This window comes from Chiloscyllium punctatum, chromosome 36 (assembly GCF_047496795.1).
Source record: "Chiloscyllium punctatum isolate Juve2018m chromosome 36, sChiPun1.3, whole genome shotgun sequence".
Lineage (NCBI taxonomy): Eukaryota > Metazoa > Chordata > Chondrichthyes > Orectolobiformes > Hemiscylliidae > Chiloscyllium > Chiloscyllium punctatum.
In genome coordinates this window covers 26,361,625-26,384,515 of record NC_092774.1, presented here as the reverse complement: position 1 = coordinate 26,384,515, position 22,891 = coordinate 26,361,625, and the positions used below count along the sequence as shown (strand labels likewise).

Below are 22,891 nucleotides of genomic sequence, written 5' to 3'. Positions count from 1 at the left end.
TGAGCATCCAGACAAAATGCAAAAGGAATAACATGTCAAAGCACAGGGGAAAAAAAACATTTCGACAAAAAATTGCTTTGGTATTTTTATCTTGTATTCGCATTTGGACACTTAAAACTTGTCATGATCTGGAGGTGCCTGTGTTGGACTGGGGTGTACGAAGTTAAAAAACGCACAACACCAGGTTACAGTCCAATGGGCTTGTTTGGAAGCACAAGCTTTCCCAGCACCGCTCCTTCATCAGGCGGTTGTGGAGGATAAGATGATAAATTCTGTGTTACCATGTTATTCTCCACAACCACCTGATGAAGGAGCAGCGCTCTGAAAGCTGGTGCTTCCAAATAAGTCTGTTGGACTATAACCAGGTGTTTTGTGATTTTTAACATTAAAATTTGAAACAAATCCCTGCACACTGAGCATGCTCCGCGGTGTCAGCAGTCAATGTGCATGACCGCCAGTGTCAGCAAAGCACTGCGCATATTCCATGGTGCCCGCAGAAACTGCGCGTCAGCTCCTTTCCATGGACCAATGAAGAACCTTGGAGGACCGGAAGGAGACTGGTCCTCCTGCCAATCAGAGCCGGCCATTGTCGAAATTTGGAGGTTGGACCGTGAGCTCTGAAGCTGCTGCTGCTCCTTTCTCTGTCTAACTTTTGTGAGTACAACAGTCTGTTTCTCACCACTTTTTCCATTTTTCGTTTCATTCTGGGGTTCAATTGTTAACTTGCAGCAACTGAAAGGAAAGAGTGAATCGAGGGAGGGGACAGACTCTGGAAAAGTTGAGGTAAAAACAATGACTGCAGATGCTGAAAATCAAATACTGGATTAGTGGTGCTGGAAGAGCACAGCAGTTCAGGCAGCATCCAACCAGCAGCGAAATCAACCTTTCGGGCAAAAGCCCTTCATCAGGAATCCAGGTCTGTGTCTCAATTTGCAAATACATGGCAAATGCAGTGCCTTTGGTGTTTAAAAAAACGCAGAGAGGAGGCGCATTGTTTAGATGGTGATATGTTGAGATGTGGTGAAAGTGAGATGATGGAGATCAGAGTTGAAAAGTGTGGCGCTGGAAATACACAGCAGGTTAGGCAGCAACTGAGGAGGAGGAGAGTCAATGTTTTGGGCACGAGCCCTTCATCAGGAATGATGTGTGGATGGACAAAGGGGCCTCAGCGTCCTTCTACACCAGTCACTGCCAGTTGTCAGACAGGTGCAGCAAGCAATCAGCAAGGCAAGTGATATATGAGCAAGAGAAGTTGAGTTCAGAAGTGGGGATGTCTTCCTGCAGTTAGGTCAGGCATTGAATGTATTCAAGGCTGAGTTCATTTGACTTTGAAGAACAAAGAAGTGGATGGGTATTGGGGGAAGGTAAGAAAATGGATTTAAGTCCAGTATAGAACAGTTACAGTCATACAGCACAGAAACAGACCATTAAGTCCAACTAGTCCATGCTGACTGTGTTCTGAAACTAAACTAGTCCAAACCTGCCAGTGTTTGGCCCAGACTCTCTGAACCTTTCCTATTACAATTGCAACATTTAAGAGGCATTTGGATGGGTATATGAATAGGAAGGGTTTGGAGGGATATGGGCCGGGTGCTGGCAGGTGGGACTAGATTGGGTTGGGATATCTGGTCAGCATGGACGGGTTGGACCGAAGGGTCTGTTTCCATGCTGTACATCTCTATGACTCTATGTACTTATCCAAATGTCTTTTAAACACTGTAACTGTACCTGCATCCACCACCTCCTCTGGACATTGATACCACATGAGAACCATTCTCTGTCTTAAAATAAAAAGGTGCCCCTCATGTTTTTTTAAACTATTTCTCCTCTCATCTTCAAAGTTTGCTCCCTAACCTTGAAACACCCATCCCGGGGAAAGATACCCGTGAAGATTTTATAATCCTCTCTAAGGTCATCTCTCAACCTCCGATGCTACAGTGTAAAAAAAAAAGCCACCCTGTCCACCTAGATGCCGGTATATTTATATCCAGTTATGAACTGTACAATGCTGGTGCTGACTGGAAAGACCAAATAACCTATTCCTGCTCCCAATTCTCACACTCTGTGTCCAGGACAGCAAGAGACCATATGACAAAGGTGCAGAAATTAGGCCATTCAGCCCATCAGATCTACTCCACCATTCAATCACAACTGATACGTTTCTCAACCCCATTTTGAAATTTTGATTTTGGAAAGGCAGATCAGGGCAGGATCTGCAAAGTTAATGGGGAGTGTTGTTGACCAAAGATACCTTGGAGTGCTGGTTCATAGTTTCTTGAAAGTGGAGTCACAGGTAGACAGGATTGCGAAGGAGGTGTTTGATGTGCTTGCCTTTATAGGTCAGTGCATTTCAGTACAGATGTTGGGAGGTCATGTTGCCCCTGTACTGGACATTGATTAGGCCACTTTTGGAATACTGTGTTCAGTTCTGGTTCCCCTGCTACAGGAAAAGTGTTGTGAACCTTTGAAAGGGTTTGACAAAGATTTACGAGGCTATTGCCAGAGTTGGAGCGTTTGAGCTATAGGGAGAAGCTGAATAGGCTGGGGCTGTTTTCCCTGGAGCATTGGAGGCTGAGGGGTGACTTTATAGAAGTGCATAAGGAGCATGGATAGGGTGAATAGCCAAAAACATTTCCACATAGTAGGGAAGTCCAAAACTAGAGGGCATAGATTTGAGGTGAGAGGGGAAAGATTTAAAAGGAAGCTTATGGACAACTTTCTCACACAGAGAGTGATGCAAGCATGGAATGAGCTGCCAGAGGAAATGGTGGAGGCTGGTATAATTACAGCATTTTAAATGGCATCTGGTAACAGGGTGAATTGAGAGGGATATAGGCTAAGTGCTGGCAAATGGGACTATGTTAATTTGGGATATCTGGTCAGCACAGACAATTTGGACTGAAGGAAAGCAGAAGTATGGTTGTGAAGACTGGAATTTCAGAGCAGCTTTCAAAGATATTTTGTCCTTACTGGGAGCAGAAGCTACAATGAAATCTTTCATTTGAGAGACAGCAACTGAGTAAGTGAGGACATCCAGGATTTTGATGGAATGTGGGAATTTGTTGCCATGTAGGGTTGAAGTGTTTCAAGTAAAGTGTCCTGAGCGGGAAGCCTAGTGAAGGGTTAGGTGGGTTTTTGTTTTAAACTGCTCATTTCTTTCAGCCCCCAACAATGTATTTCCAATGCTGTGCATCAGAAGAAGCGGTGAATCAGTCACTGGTATCATCAGAAGTCTTACGATTTTCTGTACTGCAGGTATTACATTGTTGTATCAGCAGTGTAAAGGTCACTGGCAGCAGCGGGAGGTGTGGGCTGTATTCACTGGAAGCGATGAAGCAGTTAGATAACACACATATGAGAGGGCAGAGTGGGACTTGACTTTCAATTTGCAGAAGTTGGGAGGTTGTGGGAGCTGTGGTTCTGGGCAAACACAACTGCAGTAAATCATAGAAGCCCTACAGTGTGGAGGGAGGCCATTCAACCCATCAAGTCCACACTGACCCATCGAACAGCATGCCACCCAGACCCATCGTATGTCGTCGTTTCTGCTGGTGGGTTAGAGTAGGTAACAAAATTAGGGGTAGGTTTAAGGCAGAGGAGGAGGGACTACGTTTCCTGGAGAGTGGTGAATCTATGGAATTCTTTGCCCAAGGAAGCAGTAGAAGCAGGCATATTCAAGATAATCGATGGGATTTTGGATGGTAGGTGAATTTATGGTAGTCAGGATAATGCAGGTAAGAGGAGCTGAGATGATGGATAGATCAGCCATGATCTTAAAGAATGGCGGAGTAGACTTGATGGGCCAAATGGCCTCTTTCTGCACTGCAGGGATTTTATGATTGCTTCATATGGTGTATATCTGATATTCGCTGTTGTACACGCTGCATGGCTATGATTTTTCACCTTCTAATATAGTAATGGAATTACATCCTGTATTTCTTGTATTCATTTTTATTGAACAGGTCAGCAGGAAGTCTTTCAGCAACTTTACTGGCTTTCTTTCCTGAAGCAGCCTTGACATTTCATTTTCATATCCTTGATTCAGCTCCATTTCCAGCACCTTTTGTAGAAAGGTTGTTCCAGGTCATTGTCACCTAAATGAAGTTTTCCTCTTTATATTCCTAATGCTACCTTGCTGAATGAGGGCTTTCAGGTTTCTGTGTCATGGATAATATATGATCAGCAGGTATCTGGCAATCTAAGGAATTGTCACCAACGTTTTGTTCATTTGACTGGACTGACCGTGACTTATTTTGTGATTTCTTTTGCAGGAAGACATGGGGAAAGAAATCTGAAACCAAAAGATACATCAGCTTCTGACAGAGCCACTTGATTCATTGGGACTTGAATATCAGCAGCCATTCCAGTCGAGAAGAAATGTTTGCTTTTGTCTGCTTGGACACTGGTGTGGCAGGAAGAATACTGATACACCCGAATGAGGGAGATTCAGTGCGGTGACTGTAAAAAGTACAGTACTTCACACCAGTTACTCCGCTTGGAGGATCAAAGAGACCGTTCACTTGCTCTCTGTGCGGGAAGGGCTTCACCCGCTCCTCCCACCTGCAGAGACATCAGTGAGTTCACCTACCATCGCAGGGGGATTGAAGGAGCTTCGGCCGAGTGCCATTATCGACTGCATTAATAACCCAGTTCTGGGGACTCCCGGGTTTGAATCTCACCAAAGCAGATGGCGGATTTGGAGTTCAGTCAGAAATCTGGAGTCCAGAATCTCATTATGAAACCATTTTCGGGGAACAAACTCCCCAATCTGATTCACTCATGATTTAGGGGAGGAAACTGCCGTTGGGGGAAAGGATTCACTCAGTCGTCCCAGCTGCATCCTTTCCCTGGTCTGGCCTATATGTGACTCCAGACCCACAGCAGTGCGGTTGACTCTTGACAGCCCCTCTGCAAATGCGTGGGGAGAATCTTACTTGCATACAAAATATGGGTTGCAATTGCTGAGTGAAGCAATACTTCCTCCAGGCTAAGGCTGCACCAAGGATCGAATTACAAAGGGACAACTCAGCTGACCAATAGTGAAGAAAGTGGGATGCAGGGGAGTGTGTGTGTGTTTAAAAAAAAGCTACTTTTTATGCACCTTTTTGCTGGGACGATCTGAAGCTGCAACAAAGTTGGGTCCCAACAAAAGTTACCTGAACTTACCGTCGGACTCAGACATTGAAGGCTATGAGATCCAACAGGTTTTTTTTAAAGCTGCTCATTTCTTTCAATCTCCGGTGCGAGGTTTCCAATGTCTTATATCAGAAGGAGCAGTCAATGTGTAGCTCATAGTATTAGAATCGTACATTTTTCAGGACTGATGGTTCATTGTTTCCTCAGCATTGTAAAGTTTACTGGCAGCAGTGGGAGGGGTGGGCTGTTTTCACTGGAAACAAAGTTAAAAATCCAGTTATAGTCCAACAGGTTTATTTGGAAGCACTAGCTTTCGGAGTGTTGCTTCTTCATCAGGTAGCTGTAGAGCAGTATCATAAGACACAGAATTTGTAGCAAAATGATATATTGAACAAATCTCGACTACTTTTAAGTGTTTCATCTTTAGAATGGGTTGCAGGTTTCAGTTCATTAGTATGTAAATCCCAAAACTTCTTTTAAGTCACAGTCTCGAGATAACTTAAGGTTTTACAAAGAGGTGCCATCTCAGCCCAGACAATGCATGAATGATGTGAAGTTCGAGTCTGTCTTGAGTCAGACTGGTTCTGTTCCCAAAGTAGGAATTTATAAAATATTACATGGATTGACTGTCTGCAGATTGTGCACTTTTTGAGCAAAATAGAATGTATCTACAAATATAATTCTGCAAATGAAAATTCACCCCATCTTCTTTTCTATGTGTGCATGCATGAGAGTGAGTGTGTGTGTGCATACACGTGGGTCTGGCTGAGAGAGTGTGTGTTTGCGTGTGTGCATGCTTGGTAAAGTGAGAGTGTTCAGGAGTATAAGTGAGAGGATGTGTGTGTGGGTGGGTACATGTGTGTGCATCTGAGAGAGTGCGTATATCTGAGAGAGTGCCTGCGTGAGTATGTGAGAATGTTATGGCTGTGTGTGAGAGACAGCCAGTGTAGTGGGGTCACCTGTAATGCAATATGAACCCAAGGTCCTGGTGGAGGCCATCCTCATGGGTTCCAAACTTGGCTATCAGTCTCTGCTCAGCCACGAGAAATGATTAAGCAGTTACACAATAGACACGGGAGAGGGCAGGGTGAGACTTGTCTTTCGATTTGCAAAAGGTGGAAGGCTCTGGATGATGTGATCTCGGGCAAACACAACTTGGAGGACCTTCGGCTGAGAGAGGTGGAGCTGGAAGCCAGGTTGCTGACACGCTGGGAGGGCAAGGCGGAAAGTTAATCAGATGCTTTTTATTCCGGGAGATGGTCTTTCCCTCCGGACAGAGCCTTCTGATGGGATCAGTGGACAGGGTCAGGAGGGTGTGAGCCCGGGTCAGGCAGGTAAAGGGGATCTGAGAGAAGGCTGCAGGGGAGAGGAGCTAACTGTGGGGTGGTGGGAGTAAGAACAATGTTAGGGAGGGGGAGATAAGGGACAGAATAGTGACAGGGATTGCCTCCGTTCTCTGCAGTTGGCAGCAGAAGCACAGATGGCATCAGAATCTGATGCCAGAATTCAAGAACCGCTGTGCTCTAGGCTGGAGAAGTGGGAAAGGGAAGTGCAATGGGTGTGGTCCAACAATGTCAGCAGGACACAGCCTCAGCTGAGGCTGCATGAGAAGTTAAAATCTGCAAAGACAAAGCAGTACCTCAAAGCACTGGGTGGGATGGTGGCTCAGTGGTTAGCAATGCTGCTTAATAACGCCAGGAGCCTGGGTTTGATTCCACCCTTGGGTGAGTGTCTGTGTGAAGTTTGGCATGTTCTCCCCCTTGTGTCTGTGTTGGTTACCTCTGGGTGTTCTGGCTTCCTCCCACAGTCCAAAGATCTGCACTTTAGGGTGGATCAGCTGTGCTAAAGTGTGCAGGTGAGCTTGCATCTTGGACGACCATGTTAGTTTCGGTTCCTTCATTTGTAAATCCCAGAACTTTTTTAAACTTACATTCTCAAGATAGCTTTTAACAATAGGTATCATCTCAGCTCAGATAATGGATTGAAGGTGAGACATTGAAGTCTGTCTGTGTCCCAATGTTAGGTGAAACTGATTGTATTTCTAAAGTGGGAGCTACAGAATCCTACATGGATTTATGCAGTTTTTTAGTAATTCGGAATAAATGGACTTCTGCAAGGAAGTGTACAAACAACTGACCAGGAACACGACAGGCAACTACCAGCTGATCTGACCAAAGAGCACAACCGTGAACTGACAGCATTCATCAAGACTTCTGATCCAATCCTTCCAGAAGCTCAGCATCCACGGGCTAGTTGAATCCGTGGATGTGTCAGTCCTCTACACCAGCATTCCTCATGATGATGGCATCACGGTAACAGCCTCAGTACTCAATACCAACAACTGCCAATCTCTGAGCACTGACCTACAACTCATCCGCTTCATTCTCAACCACAGCATTTTCACCTTTGGCAACCAGTTCTTCATCCAGACACATAGAACAGCCATGGGGACCAAATTTTCACCCCAGTATGCCAACATTTTCACGCAGAGGTTCGAACAAGGCTTCTTTTCTGCACAGGACCTCCAACCAACACTGTACACCAGATATATTGATGACATTTCATCCTCTGGACCCATGGTGAGGAGTCACTGAAACAACGATACTGTGATATTAACAAGTTTCATCCCACCATCACACTCGCCACACTCTTTAGTATCTGTCTCATTTTTGAACACATGCAGCTCTGTCAAGGATGGATAGCTCAGCACTTCTCTGTACCACAAACCTACGGATAACCTGACAGTGCTACACTTCTCTAGTGAAACATATTAAAACAGCCACCCCCTCTGGACAAGTCCTTCACATACACAGGATCTGTTCAGGTGAGGAGGAACATGGCAGACACTTGGAAGTACACAAACATTCTCTCATAAGAACGGGGTACAATGTTCAACTTATCAACTGCCAGTTCCAATGTGTTACAGCAAGAAATTGGAATGACTTCCTTTAGGAGACAGACACGAGCTGCAACCAAAATGGTACCCTTTGTTGTCCAGTACTTCTCAGGAGCTGAAACACAACGCCATGTTCTTCACAGCCTGCAACACATTATTGATGAGGATGAGCACCTCGCCAAGACCTTCCTCACGCCTCCACTTCTCGCCTTCAAACAACCGCCAAACTTTAAACAGATAATTGTTCTCAGAAAACTGCCTGGCCTTCAGGACAACACAATACAACTCTGTCACGGCAGATGATGAAAGATGTATCAGTGTGTTGACATGATTACCACCATTACACGTGGGGACACCACCCACCGTGAGTACAGCAGGTACTCATGTGACTCAGCCAAAATTGTTTATCTCATACGCTGCAGGCAATGATGCCCTGAGTCTTGGTATATTGGTAAGACCCAGCAAAGGCAACAGCAACAGATGAATGGACACTGCACAACAATCACCAGCGAGGAGTGTTCCCTTCCAGTCGGGAAATACTACAGTGGTCCGGGACATTCCGCCTTGGACCTTGGGGTGACTATCCTTCAAGGCAGACTTCAGGACAAGCAATCACGGAAAGTGGCTGGGCAGAGGCTGATAGCCAAGTTCAATACCCATGGAGATGGCCTCAACCAGGACCTTGGGTTCATGTCACACTACACTATACATTCTGTGTCTCTCTCTCTCTCACTCACTCACTCACTCACTCAAACACACACGTGTACATTCACACACACCCTTTCGCAGACTTATACCCCATTACACTCTCTCACACACACATCACTCGGTTTCTCCTGCACACACTCACACATAAAAGTTTGTGGGTTGAATTTGTACTTGCAGAATCGCATTTTATTTTGCTCAAAAACTCATACACGTAAGATTCTGTAATACCACGATAGAAATAGAATCCGTCTGACCTAACACTGGGCCACAGACAGACTTTAACTTAACATCTGATTGAGATGACACCTATTATTAAAAGTTGGCTTGACAACGTAACTTTTGAAAAGTTCTGGGATTTACATGTGAAGGAATCAAAACTAACATGGTCATTTTAAAAGATGGTAGAGATCAGCTAAAGTTGTTTAATATTCCATTCCATGACACTGCAATCCTGTTGCTATAAAGACTGTGTTATGATTTTGCTCCACAACCAACCGATGAAGGAGCAGCGCTTCGAAAACTAGTGATTCCAGATAAACCTGTTGGGCGACAACGTGGCATTGTGTAATTTTTAACTTTGAAAATCTGACAGTCATGCCAACATCTCCATACTGCGCTTGCTACTCGGTGTCAGCAACGAAATGCGCATGTTCCAGGGTGTCAGCAAGACATTACGCATGCTCACGCAAAAAGCGGAAACACTCTGTGACTTTGTTTTGATGGACCAATGAGAAGCTCTGGAGGACCGGATGGAGACTGGTCCTCCTGCCAATCACAGCAAACCCATCGTTTGGATGCGGAAGTAGGACCATGTGCTTCTGAGGTGGTTGCTGCTTCTGCTCCCCTCTCTCTGAATGAAGATTGAGCTTCACCCCAGACTGCAACTTCCTTCCTCTGTCCAACATCTGTGAGTACAACACACTTTTCTCAACCCCTTTTCCATTCTGGGGTTGAGCTGTTGACTTGCAGGAACTGAAGGGAAACGGAGTGAATCCAGGGAGAGGACAGACTCTGGAAAAGTTAAAAACAATGACTGCAGATGCTGAAAACCAAATACTGGATTAGTGGTGCTGGAAGAGCACAGCAGTTCAGGCAGCATCCAACGAGCAGCGAAATCGACGTTTCGGGCAAAAGCCCTTCATCAAGAATAAAGGCAGTGAGCCTGACGCGTGGAGAGATAAGCTAGAGGAGGGTGGGGGTGGGGAGAGAGTAGCATAGAGTACAATGGGTGAGTGGGGGAGGAGATGAAGGTGATAGGTCAAGGAGGAGAGGGTGGAGTGGATAGGTGGAAAAGAAGATAGGCAGGTCGGACAAGTCAAGGAGACAGTTACTGAGCTGGAAGTTTGAAACTAGGATGAGGTGGGGGAAGGGGAAATGAGGAAGCTGTTGAAGTGTTCCGAGTCGGAAGATGAGGCGTTCTTCCGCCTCGGAACACTTCAACCCGAGGGCATCAATGTGGTCTTCAACAGCTTCGTCATTTCCCCTTCCCCCACCTCATCCTAGTTTCAAACTTCCAGCTCAGTAACTGTCTCCTTGACTTGTCCGACCTGCCGATCTTCTTTTCCACCTATCCACTCCACCCTCTCCTCCTTGACCTATCACCTTCATCTCCTCCCCCACTCACCCATTGTACTCTATGCTACTCTCTCCCCACCCCCAACCCTCCTCTGGAAAAATTAGTCCAGGTCTTTTTTCAATGGCAAATACAGGAGAATTGACATTTCAGGCTCGAGCCTTTCATCAGTAATGATGTGTGGATGAACAAAGGGGCCTCTGCGTCCTTCTAATCCAGTCAGTGCAAGTTGTCAGACAGGTGCAGCAAGTAGTGAGTAAAGCAAGTGGTATATTCGCAAGAGGAATTGAGTTCAGAAGTGGGGACGCCTTCCTGCAGTTTGGGAGTAACTGAATATATCGAAGGCTGAGTTCATCTGAGTTTTGAACAACAAGATGTGATGGTTATGGGGGAAGAAAGACCAATACAGATCACTTACAGAAACAGACCCTTCAGTCCAACTAGGCCATGCTGACTATGTTCTCAAACTAAACTGGACCCACCTGCGTGTGTTTCACCTGTATTCCTCTGAACCTTTTATATTGGAGTCATAGAGATGGACAGCACAGAAACAGACCCTTCGGTCCAATTTGTCACTGCCTATCAGTTATCCTAATCTAGTCTATTTGCCAGCCCTGGGCCCATATCCCTTGAACCCCTTCTATTATAGACCAATCCAAATGCCTTTTAAATTCTGTAATTATACCAGTCTCCACCACTTCCTCTGGCTGGTCATTTCATATGTGCACTACTCTGTGTGAAAAGGCTCCCCTTGGAGCTCTTTTATGTCTTTCCCCGTTTGCCCAAAACCTTTAGTTCTGCACTCCCCCACCCCAGGGAGAAGACTTTGTCTATTTACCCTATCCATGCCTCTCATGATTTTATAAACCTCTCAGATCATCCCTCAGCCTCCGATGCTGCAGGGAAAACAGCCCCAGCCTATTCAGCCTGTCCCGAGAGCTAATTTTTTCAAATCTGGCAACATGCTGGTAAATCTTTTCTGAACCCTTTCAAGTTTCACACCGTCCTTCTGATGGGCAGGAGACCAGAGTTGCACGCAATATTCTAAATGTGGCCTCACCAATGTCCTGTCGAGCTGCAACACCATCTACCTCCCAACCCCTTTACTCAGTGCTGTAACCGATAAAGGAAAGCATACCAAATGCTGCCTTCTCTATCATATCTACCTGGGAGTCTACCTTGAAGGAACTATGAACCTGCACTCCAAGGTCTCTTTGTTCAGCAACACTCCCCAGGAGCTTACCATAAAGTGTATAAGTCCTGCTTTGATTTGCTTTTTCAAAATAAGGTACCCCATGGCAGGCTAATGCAAAAACTACGGAGGTATGGCATTGAGGGTGCATTAGAGGTTTGGATTAGGAATTGGCTGGCTGGAAGGAGACAGAGGGTAGTAGTTGATGGTATAGGTTCATCTTGGAGTGTAGTTACTAGCGGTGTTCCACAAGGATCTGTTTTGGGACCATTGCTGTTTGTCATTTGTATAAATGACCTGGAGGAGGGGCTTGAAGGCTGGGTGAGCATGTTTGCAGATGACACGAAAGTCGGTGGAGTTGTGGACAGCGAAGAAGGATGTGGCAGGTTACAGCGGATATGGATAAGTTGCAGAGCTGGGCAGTAAGGTGGCAAATGGAATTCAATGTAGCTAAGTGTGAAGTCATTCACTTTGGTAGGAGTAACAAGAAGATGGATTACTGGGCTAATGGTAGACTACTTGGTAGTGTGGATGAGAAGAGGGATCTTGGTGTCCATTGACACAGATCTTTGAAAGTTGCCACCCAGGTAAGTAGTGCTATGAAGAAGGCATATGGTGTACTGGGCTTTATTGGTAGAGGAATTGAGTTCCGGAGTCCTGAGGTTATGTTGCAGTTGTATAAGACTCTGGTGTGGCCTCATCTGGAGTATTGTGTGCAGTTTTGGTCGCCATACTATGGGAAGGATGTGGAGGCTTTGGAACGAGTGCAGAGGAGGTTTACCAGGATGTTGCCTGGCATGGTAGGAAGATCGTATGAGGAAAGGCTGAGGCACTTGGGGCTTTTATCGTTGGAGAAAAGAAGGTTTAGGGGAGATTTGATAGAGGTGTACAAGATGATTAGGGGTTTAGATAGGGTTGACAGTGAGAACATTTTTCCACGTATGGAGTCAGCTGTTACTTGGGGACACAGCTTTAAATTAAGGGGTGGTAGGTATAGGACAGATGTTAGGGGTAGATTTTTTACTCAGCGGGTTGTGAGTTCATGGAATGCCCTGCCAGTAGCAGTGGTGGACCCTCCCTCTTTATGGTCATTTAAGCGGGCATTGGACAAGCATATGGAGGTTATTGGGCTAGTGTAGGTTAGGTAGGCTTCAGTCGGCGCAACATCGAGGGCCGAAGGGCCTGTACTGCGCTGTATTTTTCTATGTTCTATAATCCAGCACTTCACACTTATTTAAATTAAACTTCATCATTCATGTACTAATCCAAATGTCTTTTAAATGTTCTAACTGTATCTGCATCCACCCCTTTGTCTGGAAATTCATTCCACACACAAACCACTCTCTGGTGGGGGGGGGGGGGGGGGGGGAGGAAAATGGCGATCCTCATGTCCTTTTAAAATCTTTCTCCTCTCTCTCTCTTTCAAATTTTGCTCCGTAGTCTTGAACCCCCATTCTAGAGAAAGGATTTTGGCCGTTCACCTCATCTATACCCGTCACAATTTTATACTCCTCCTCTGCTCCAGTGGAAAAATTTCCAGCCTATTTCCATCCGAGGAGCTGCCTGACCTGCTGTGCTTTTCCAGCACCACTCTAATCTAGACTCTGGTTTCCAGCATCTGCAGTCCTTGTTTTTACCTTTTACGTCAGTATACTCATATCTACTTATGATCTGTTCAATGCTGGTGCAAGCTCGACAGGCTCAATGGCCTATTCCTGCTCCCAATTTGCACACTCCTAGTCCAGGACAGCAAGAGACCATAAAACACAGGAGCAGAAATTAGGCCCCTCAGCCCATCAGGGCTGCTCCACTATTAAGTTCTGGCTGATAAGTTTCTCAATCCCATTCTCCCACTTTCTCCCTGTAACCCTCGATCCCCTTGATACTCAAGAACCTATCTATCTCCATCTTAAATCTACTCAGTGACCTGGCCTCCACAGCCTTCTGTAGCAATAAATTCCACATATTCACCACTCACCGGCTGAAAATGTTTCACCTTATCTTTGTTCTAAAAGATATTCCTTTTACTCTGATGCTGTGCCCTCAGGTCCTCGACTCTCGTCCCAATAGGAACATCTTCCCCATGTACACTCTGTCCAGGCCATTCAGAATTCTGTCTGTTTGAATTAGATCTCACCCCTCCCCGAGTGTGGGCCTGTTAATCAGCATGAACCACACCCTTCAGGATGAGTTACAGCAGGAATTAGGTTCAGCAAAGTCAGAATGGAGGAAGTGTGTGTGGGATGGAGATTCTCAGCTTTTAGGGGATGAGAGAGGAAGCGAAGTTCAATATAAATTAGAATTGATCGGATGGGCTGATGGGCCAAGGAGTGGCAAATGAGTTTAATTCAGATAAATGTGAGGTGTTACATTTTGTAAGGCAAATCAGGGCACGACTTACATAGTTAATGGGAAGTGTTGCTAAACAAAGTGTCCTTGCAGGTTCATAATTCCTTGAAAGTGGAATTGCAGGGAGACAGGATTGTGAAGAAGGCATTTGGTACGCTTTCCTTTATTGGTCAGAGCATTGAGTACAGGGGTTGGGAGGTCATGTTCGGCCACTTTTGGAAAACTGTGCAATTCCAGTTGCCCTCCTCTGGAAGAACGTTGTGAAACTTAAAAGGTTTCAGAAAAGATTTACAAAGATGTAGGCAGAGTTGGAAGGTTTGAGCGATATGAAGATGCTGAATATGCGAGGGATAATTTCCCTTGAGCATTGGAGGCTGATGGGTGACTTTACAGAAGTTGATAAGGGGTATAGATAGGTTGGATAGCCAAAATCTTTTCCCCATGATAGGCGACTCCAAACCTAGAGTGCATAGGTTTCACGTGAAAGGAGAAAAATTTAAAACGGACCTGAGGGGCAACTTTTTCACACAGAGGATAGTGCATGTTTAGAATGAGCTGCCAGAGGAAGTGGTGGAGGTGACTACAATTACAACATTGAAAAGGCATCTGGATGGGTATGTGAATAAGAAGGATTTAGAGAGATACAGGTCAAATGCTGGCAAATGGGATTAGATGAGTTTAGGATATCTGGTCGGCATGGATGAGTTGGACTGAAGGCTGTGTTTCTGTGCTGTATGACTTTAATCATCTTGCGTGAAAGCAGAAGTGTTGTTGTGAAGATTGAACTTTCAGAGCAGCTTTCAAAGATGTTTTGCCTTTACTGGAAGCAGAAGAAGTGACAATGAAGTATTTCATTGGTGAGACAGCAACTGAGTACGTGAGCACGTTTAGGATTTTGGTGGAAAGTGGGAATTCATTGCACTGTGGGGGTGAAGTGCTTTAAGGCTTCCCAGCAGGAAGGACAGTGTGCTGATTGGGGTGCCCAGTGAAGGGTTAGGGGGATTTTTGTTTTAAACTGCTCATTTCGGCCAGCCTCCAACATTGTATTTCCAATGCTGTCCATCAGAAGGAGCTGTGTGTAACTGGTATCGTTGGAAGCCTTACGGTTTTCAGTACTGCAGGAATGGCATTGTTTCATCAGCATTGTAAAGGTTTCTGGCAGCAGAGGGAGGTGTGGGCTGTGTTCACTAGAAACGATTAAGCATTTAGATAACATACATACGAGAGGGCAGGGTGGGATTTGTCTTTCGATTTGCAGAAGGTGGGAGATTCTGGGAGCTGTGATCTGAGGCAAACACAACTGCGGTAGATCATAGAATCCCTACAGTGTGGAAGCAGGCTATTCAGCCCATCAAGTCCATTCTGACCCCTCCGAAGAGCATCCTGCTCAAACACCCCTCCCACCCCCACCCCTTAGGGAATCAAGGATTCGGGATAATGCAAGTAAGAAGAGCTGAGATGATGGATAGATCAGCCACGATCTTAATAAATGGTTGCCATAAGGCACAAACAAATTCAAATTCGGCCAATCAGTTTAGATTTTGCCCCAAAATAACAAAGTCCAATCAAGTTTGAATTAAATATTTTGATAATATTAACACCAATAAAATGATCCGATGTTTTGGACTATAACACCAGGCATTTTTGTGAGTTTTAATATTCTCTGTGTTGGACATAAAGAGTAAAGTTGTTAATTTTTACTTTAAATATTTACCTCTGGGATAGTTCTTTGCCTCTCAAACTATTTCATATTACTGCATGGGGTGAATCACTTCTGTGTTGATGGTTTAATTTAGCAGAGGGGGTTACCCCGTGTCGTAACAGTGCTGCAACGTAACAAAAGTGAATGAATTGACTGCACACATTGAAGAGAATGATTTTGATCTGGGACTCCTTACAGAGACATGGCTTCAGGATGACAAGGATTGGATCCTAAATATTGAGGGGATTTGTGGCATTCAAGTCGAATGGGAAGCTCAGTCAAGGTAGAGGGTTGACACTGCTCATCAAAGCACTGATCACATGGTAGTCTGGTGTCAGCTCGGATTTCAGGTCCTGGTTTCTTTGTCCTCTATTGATCTCCCTGTTCCCACACAGTTGTTGTCCGTTCTCAGCTCTGCTTCATTTCTGCTGAAGCTTTAACCTCCTTTGACACCTTCCGGAACAATAAATCATTCAGTCAATCAAAGTCCAACCCACAATCTCCCAGCCTGTCAACCATCCAGACACAGAGTATCATACCAGAAAATATAACAAAAAAGATGAAAAGTTAGAATTAAATAGGTGCTTGTGTCTGTTCATTGGCAAGTAAACGAGAAATAGGGGTCTGCCAAGAATCTTATAGTGCCCTAATTGAAGAATTGTCTCTCCCTTACATCTATGTATTAGGACCCAGCTATGATTTATAACAATATTTACATCAACAGAAATAAAGCACCTGTTATGCAATAGACCTAGAGATATACAGTTTGGAACTAGAGTTTTTCTCTCTCTCGTGTGTGCGTGCGCGCACACACACCAAGGTCTATGGGGTGAATTTGTATTTGCAGTTACCATGTATTTTGCTCAAAAAATGCACAATCTGCAGGCAGACAATACATAGAATATTTTATAAATTCCACTTTGGAAATAGAACCAGTCTGATTCAAAAACTGGGATACAGACAGACTCTGGCCTCACACCTTTCATGCATTGTCTGAGCTGAGTTGTCATCTTTTCTAATAAAACCTTAAGTTATCTCGAGTAGGTATCTTATAAGAAGTTCTGGGGTTTACATATTAATGACACCAGCAACTCTTTCTAAAAGATGAAAGACTTTACAATCCAGGTTTCTTCAATGTATCATTTCAGTGGCATGACTCTGTAATGTTTTGCTGTAAACTCAGTGTCTTATGATCTTATACTCCACAACCACCTGATGAAGGAGCAGTGCTCCGAAAGCTAGTGCTTCCAAATAAACCTGTTGGACTGGCGTCATGTGATTTTTATCTTTGCCCAGGTTAGGGTGGATTGGCCCTGCTAAATTACCCATAGTGCTCAGGGTTTTGCAGGTGTGGGAGAATTGTTAGAAGCGATTTGATTCCACCTTCTCGTGACTGTCTGTGTGAACTTTGGTATGTTCTCCTCCTTCTGTCTGCGTGGGTTACCTCTGGGTGCTCCGGTTTCCTCCCACAGTCCAAGGATCTGCAGTTTCGGATGGATCGGCTGTGCTAAAGTGTCCAGGGATGTGCAGGTTAGAGTGGGTTAGCCATGGGGAACTGCAGGGCTGTAGAGTAAGTTGATGAGTCTGGGTGGGATGCTGTGTGGAAGGTCGGTGTGAATTTGATATGTGAAATGGCCTGCAGGGATTAGATAATTCTCCTGCTTTAGCCACATGTGGATTGAGAAATGACTGCTGTGGGAGGAGTAGGTTCCAGTTCATGGGACACTGCCCCAGTCCTGGGGAAGGTGGGAATTGTGCTGGCTCTCTCCCCACTCACTGCCCCCATCCATTCTCTCTCGCCCCGCAACTCTCTGCCCCCCATTTTCTCTCTCTCGCCCTCATTGTCTTCCTCCACCCTTTGACCCCGAGTCTTTCCTTTCCACCCCCACCACCCTCTGTTCCCCCCAGTCTCTCAGTGGCCCCCACAATCTGTCACCATGTCCATTCTGTATCTCTTCCAACTCCCACTAAACTTTCTCATGCCTCGAGCTCTCTTTGATCGCTGTATCAAGCTCATCTCAGAAGAGAGAGAGAGAATGGTTGGTGATGACACTGCCTGGGAGATGGGGGGGCACGAGAAATGGCTGATCTTTCAAATTGATTATAGCTAAAATAATATATTCAGAAACAGCATTAAAGTTTGAACGCATGTTCAATTTTATATTAAGACAAAGCTGCAGCCATCTTTCTCAAACTTGCTTTGAACTATGTTCAGTTGAGGACAGGCTGTTCGGGGTGAATGAGGCTTTTGTCCAAAATGTCAATTTTCCTGCTCCTTGGATGTTGCCTGACCTGCTGTGCTTTTCCAGCACCACAGTCTTGACTCTAATCTCCAGCATCTGCAGTACTCACTTTCGCCTGTTAGGGGTGAATGGCCGATTCCTAGTCTTGAAAAATTGGTTCTGTTAGAAGGTGTAGAGGTGTATTCTCCCTTCAAGAGAGTTGAAAAGTGAGCAGAACCACCTGACATAGCACCAAACGTTCTGAACAAGGTAACAATTTAACATTTTAACAGCTCAGTAGCTGGGTTGCCTGGAGACAAAAATATACTCAATTTTGGCCAATTGATTTAAATCTTGCCCCAAAATACTGAATTCCAATCAAGTTTGAATTTAGTATTTTGCGAATATTGGTTAGCACTGCTGCCTCACACCACCATGGTCGATTCCAGCCTTGGGTGACTGTGTGGAGTTTGCACATTCTCCCCGTGTCTGCTTGGGTTTTCTCTGGGTGCCCCGGTTTCTTCCCACAATCCAAAGATGTGCAGGTTTGGACAGGGCACTTCTTGAGGGGAATTAACTTTCACACTTTTTTTTCTACTCCTTAGGTCCTTTTTAAATCTTTCCCCTCTCACCCTCAACCTATGCTCTCCCATTTGGGAGTCCCCTACCCTGAGAAAAAGATGAGTAGTCAAATAAAATGCAAAAGGAATAAAATGTCGAGTCGCAGGATAAATATAAAATGTGGCTCCAGCCTTTCTTGTCTCCAATTGTCATTTGGGCACAAAACCTGTCAGTAACACCAGCAACTTCACAGAGCGTCTTGCGCATGCTCCTCGGTGACAACACACACTGCGCATGTTCGCCGGTGTCAGCAAAACCTGTGCGTGCTCCTGGTTGTCTGCGGAAACTGCGCGTGATCTCCTTTTGTTGGGCCAATAGGAAGCACTGGAGGATCGGAAGGAGCGTAGTCCTCCTGCTAATCAGAGACACCCTATTGTCTCTCTCTCTCAAAATCTCAATTCATGGAGGGGACAGATTCTGGAAAAGTTGGGCCAGGTCTGTGTCTCAGTTGGCAAACTCATGGAAAATGCAGTACCATGATGTGAAGTGATAGCATTCCCTTGTGGGGTGGGGAAGCAGAAAGGAAATGCATTGTTTAACTGGTGATATATTGGGATGTGGAGAAAGTGAGGACTGCAAATGTTGGAGATCAGAGTCAAAAAGTGTGGTGCTCGAAACGCACAGCAGATGAGGCAGCATCCGAGGAGCAGGAGAGTCAGCGTTACAGGCACGAGCCCTTCATCAGGAATGTGTATAAAGGGGCCTCAGCATCCTTCCATACCAGTCAATGCCAGTTGTCAGATAGATGTAGCAAGCAATGAGCAAAGCACGTGTTAGATTAGCAAGAGTAATTGAGTCCAGAAGTGGGGATGTCTTCCTGCAGTTATGGGATCATTGAATATAATCAAGGCTGAGTTCATCTGATTTTGGAACAACAAAGAAGGGGATGTTTATGGGGGAAGGCAAGAAAATGGTTTTCAGACCATTGCAGAACAGTTACCGAGTCAAACAGCACAGAAACAGTCCCTTCAGTCCAACTACTCCATGCTATGTTCTCAAACTAATCTAATCCCACCTGCCAGTGTTTGGCCTATATCCCTCTGTCACAAAGCTGGTACTTTTACTAAAAGCTGGTCCTTCTTCTCAAGGATGCTGTGTCCTTAGTTTTTTTCAGAGCGATGGTAAAAAAAACCCGGGCTCCGAAGCGACTGGTTTAGTACAGAGATGAAAAACGGTATTGGGAGGCATTTTTGGTTATATGTGAACAGATGAGACTTGAGGCCAAAGCTTTTATGTTTTAGAAGTGACCTGTATAATGAAAGGGTGTGGTCAGTCCTGAAAGCTGAAGTCTTGTTTGGGTTAAGCAGTGGACTATGTGGAGAATGACTGCTAACATTCTCTCCTTCTTCTGGCCTTCTAACTTCAACTGTAAGCCTCTGTTTCAGTTTTACTTTGTTTAAGGGGTTTTTGTTTGGTACTGTTGTGTACCAGCATTGCAAAGAGTGTTAATAGTTTCTCCACAGCTTGTACTGTACTTAATAAAGTTTGGTTGTTCACAGAAGTTGGCGTATTGCAGTGTAAGAAGGTCAAGCAAAAGAACTTAACAAAGGAACCTAAGGGATAAGTCTTTCATGCAGAAAGTGGCGTGTTTAAGGAAAGAGCTGTCAGAGGAAGTGGTGGGTGCTGGTACAATTATGACATTAAAAGGCATCTGGATGGGTATACGATTAGGAAGGGTTGAGACGATATGGGCCAAATGCTGGCAAATCCGCCGAGATTAGGTTAGGTTATCTAGTTGGCACGGATGAATTAGACCGAAGGGTCTGTTTCTGTGCCTAATATCTCTATCACTCTGGCTTGCCACTAACATTTGCCACATCTATGTGTACAGTTTATCTCTGGTGTCAGTGTCAATGCCTTGATATCTCATTCTTAACCGGACTGGCAGTGATGACTTTTGTAATCTTTTCTTACAGACTATCTAAAGACAGAAGTTTCAAAGTCAACAGATAAAGGGCTTATGTTCAAAATGTTGATTCTCCTGCTTCTCTGATGCTGCGCTTTTCCAGCGATGCTGTTTTTGGCTCTGACTCTCACTTTCACGTCAGTGTCTGACAGTTACTCAATCCATCAGGACCGCAACAATTTTCAACTATGATTCTGTGAGAAGGAGCAAAGCTTTCTTTTTGGTTCCTGTTTGAGTACGGGGGCACTGGTTGAAAGACCCTACTGTTGCAGCGCACTGAGTGTGGAGCCTGAAACAACTCTACTGCCTGGAAAGACGAATTCATGGTGGGGTTGTACACGTGTGTGTGCAGGTGAAGCTTCGGCCATGGAGAAACCCGAGGAAACACAACCTGTTGAGAAACCATGGAAGTGTGGCGACTGCGGGAAGGACTTCCGTGTCCCATCTGTCCTGGCGACTCATCAGTGCAATCACACTGGGAAGAGGCCGTTCTCCTGCCCCGAGCGGGCAAAGGGCTTTACTTGCTCCTGTGTCCTGCTAGCCCACCAGCATATACACACTGGTGAGAGGACGTTTTACTGCTCCGTGTGCGGGAAAGGGTTCACTTGGGTGGACAACCTCCAGACCCACCAGCGATGTCACGCAGGGGAGAGGCTCTTCAGTTGCCATGAGTGCGGGAAAGCCTTCAGCGACTCCTCCAACCTGCTGACGCACTGGCGAGTCCACACGGGGGAGAGGCGCTTCAGCTGCCCAGAGTGTGGGAAGGCCTTCAGCAATTCCTCCATCCTGCTGGCCCATCAGCGGGTCCATACGGGAGAGAGGCCCTTCAGCTGCCCAGAGTGCGGGAAGGCCTTCAGCTGTTCCTCCTCCCTGCTGACCCACCGGCGAATCCACACGGGGGAGAGGCCCTTCAGCTGCCCAGAGTGTGGGAAGGCCTTCAGGAAATCGTCCCACCTGCTGGCCCATCAGCAGATCCACACGGGGGAGAGGCCCTTCAGCTGCCCAGAGTGCGGGAAGGCCTTCAGCTATTCCTCCTCCCTGCTGACCCACCGGCGAATCCACACGGGGGAGAGGCCCTTCAGCTGCCCAGAGTGCGGGAAGGCCTTCAGCTATTCCTCCTCCCTGCTGACCCACCGGCGAATCCACACTGGGGAGAGGCCCTTCAGCTGCCCAGAGTGTGGGAAGGCCTTCAGGAAATCGTCCCACCTGCTGGCCCATCAGCGGGTCCACACGGGGGAGAGGCCCTTCAGCTGCCCAGAGTGTGGGAAGGCCTTCAGCAATTCCTCCAACCTGCTCTCCCATCAGCGGGTCCATACGGGGGAGAGGCCCTTCAGCTGCCCAGAGTGTGGGAAGGCCTTCAATAAGTCCTCCAACCTGCTTGCCCATCAGCGGGTCCACACGGGGGAGAGGCCCTTCAGCTGCCCCAAGTGCGGGAAGGTCTTCAGCAGTACCTCCACCCTACTGAGACACCAGCGGGTCCACACGGGGGAGAGGCCTTTTGCCTGCTCTGAGTGTTGTAAGGCCTTCAGCAATTCCTCTGACCTGTTGTCCCACCGGCGGGTCCACACCAGGGAAAGGCTATTCAGCTGCCCCGAGTGTGGGAAGGGGTTCACCCGCTCCTCCAACCTGCTGGCCCACCAATGGGTTCACACCGGGGAGAAGTCGTTTGCCTGCCCTGACTGTGGGCGGAGGTTCACGTTGTTCTGCAACTTGCGGAGGCACCAGCAGGGGCACCAGTGCATCCAACAATCAGATTCCACCAGTGACACTGCTGTGGGTCACCCCCAAGGCTGAACCTCCTGCCCATTCTGACAGTGGGTGCAGTGAGCTTTTTTTTTGTTTTGTGCTGGACTCGCACCACCCTCTCTTCCCCCTCCCCCCCCCCCCCCCCCCCCCCAAAAAAACAAGCCCACCTACATGGCTCAAGGGTGGCACGATGACTCCGTGGTTAGTACCACTGCCTCACGATGCTGACCTGGGTTCAATTCCACACTCGGGGTGACAGTCTGTGTGTAGCTTTCACGATGCCCACCCCCCACCCCGCCCCAGCAGGTCTGTATGGGTTTCCTCTGAGTGCTCTGGTTTCCTTCCCATGGTCTAAAGGTGTGCAGGTTAGGATGGATTGGCCCATCTAGATTGTCCCATAGTGTTCAGGGATGTGTAGGTGTGGTGCATTACAGGGGTAAATGTAGAGGAATAGGATAGGGGAATGGGTCTGGCTGGGTTACTCCGCGGAGGGCCAGTGTGGACTTGTTGGGCCAAAGGGCCTGTTTCCATACTGTAGGGAATCTATTCTTTCAAAAAAATTCCTCCAAGCAATATTGATAAAATATGCCAAGTTGGACAAAGTATCCCGTCAAGTTTGAGACAAACCCAGAGTTGAAGAAGTCACATGACACCATGTTACAGTGCAACAAGTTTATTTGAAATCACAAGCTTTAGGAGCATTGCTTTTTCACGAGTGCTGCTCCTTCATCACTTCATCTGGCGCCGTGTGACTTCTGACCTTGTCCACCCCAATTCAACACCAGCACCTCTGCATCAGAGTTGACGAATTAGATTGGATTTTATTCGGCCTGATTTAGT

At 46.3% G+C, this 22,891-nt stretch overlaps 2 protein-coding genes across 6 annotated transcripts in view; one reads left to right on the top strand and one right to left on the bottom strand.

The window, feature by feature from the left end:
• The window catches only part of LOC140460903 (uncharacterized), a 261,829-nt gene that overhangs the window by 33,822 nt on the left and 205,116 nt on the right, over window positions 1-22,891 (bottom strand). The window lies entirely within an intron of this gene.
• On the top strand, window positions 589-22,178 carry LOC140460904 (uncharacterized). 5 transcript variants are annotated; one of them, XM_072555600.1, is made up of 3 exons: window positions 589-654; window positions 4,272-9,647; window positions 20,316-22,178. In XM_072555600.1, exon 3 carries the CDS (start codon window positions 20,672-20,674, stop codon window positions 22,097-22,099), a length of 1,428 nt encoding a protein of 475 aa, XP_072411701.1. In that variant the 5' UTR covers window positions 589-654; window positions 4,272-9,647; window positions 20,316-20,671; the 3' UTR covers window positions 22,100-22,178. The 5 variants fall into 5 exon arrangements, with proteins under 5 accessions (XP_072411701.1, XP_072411702.1, XP_072411703.1 ...); XM_072555601.1 differs by having other exon boundaries at window positions 609-654; window positions 4,276-9,647; XM_072555602.1 differs by lacking the exon at window positions 589-654 and adding an exon at window positions 663-783.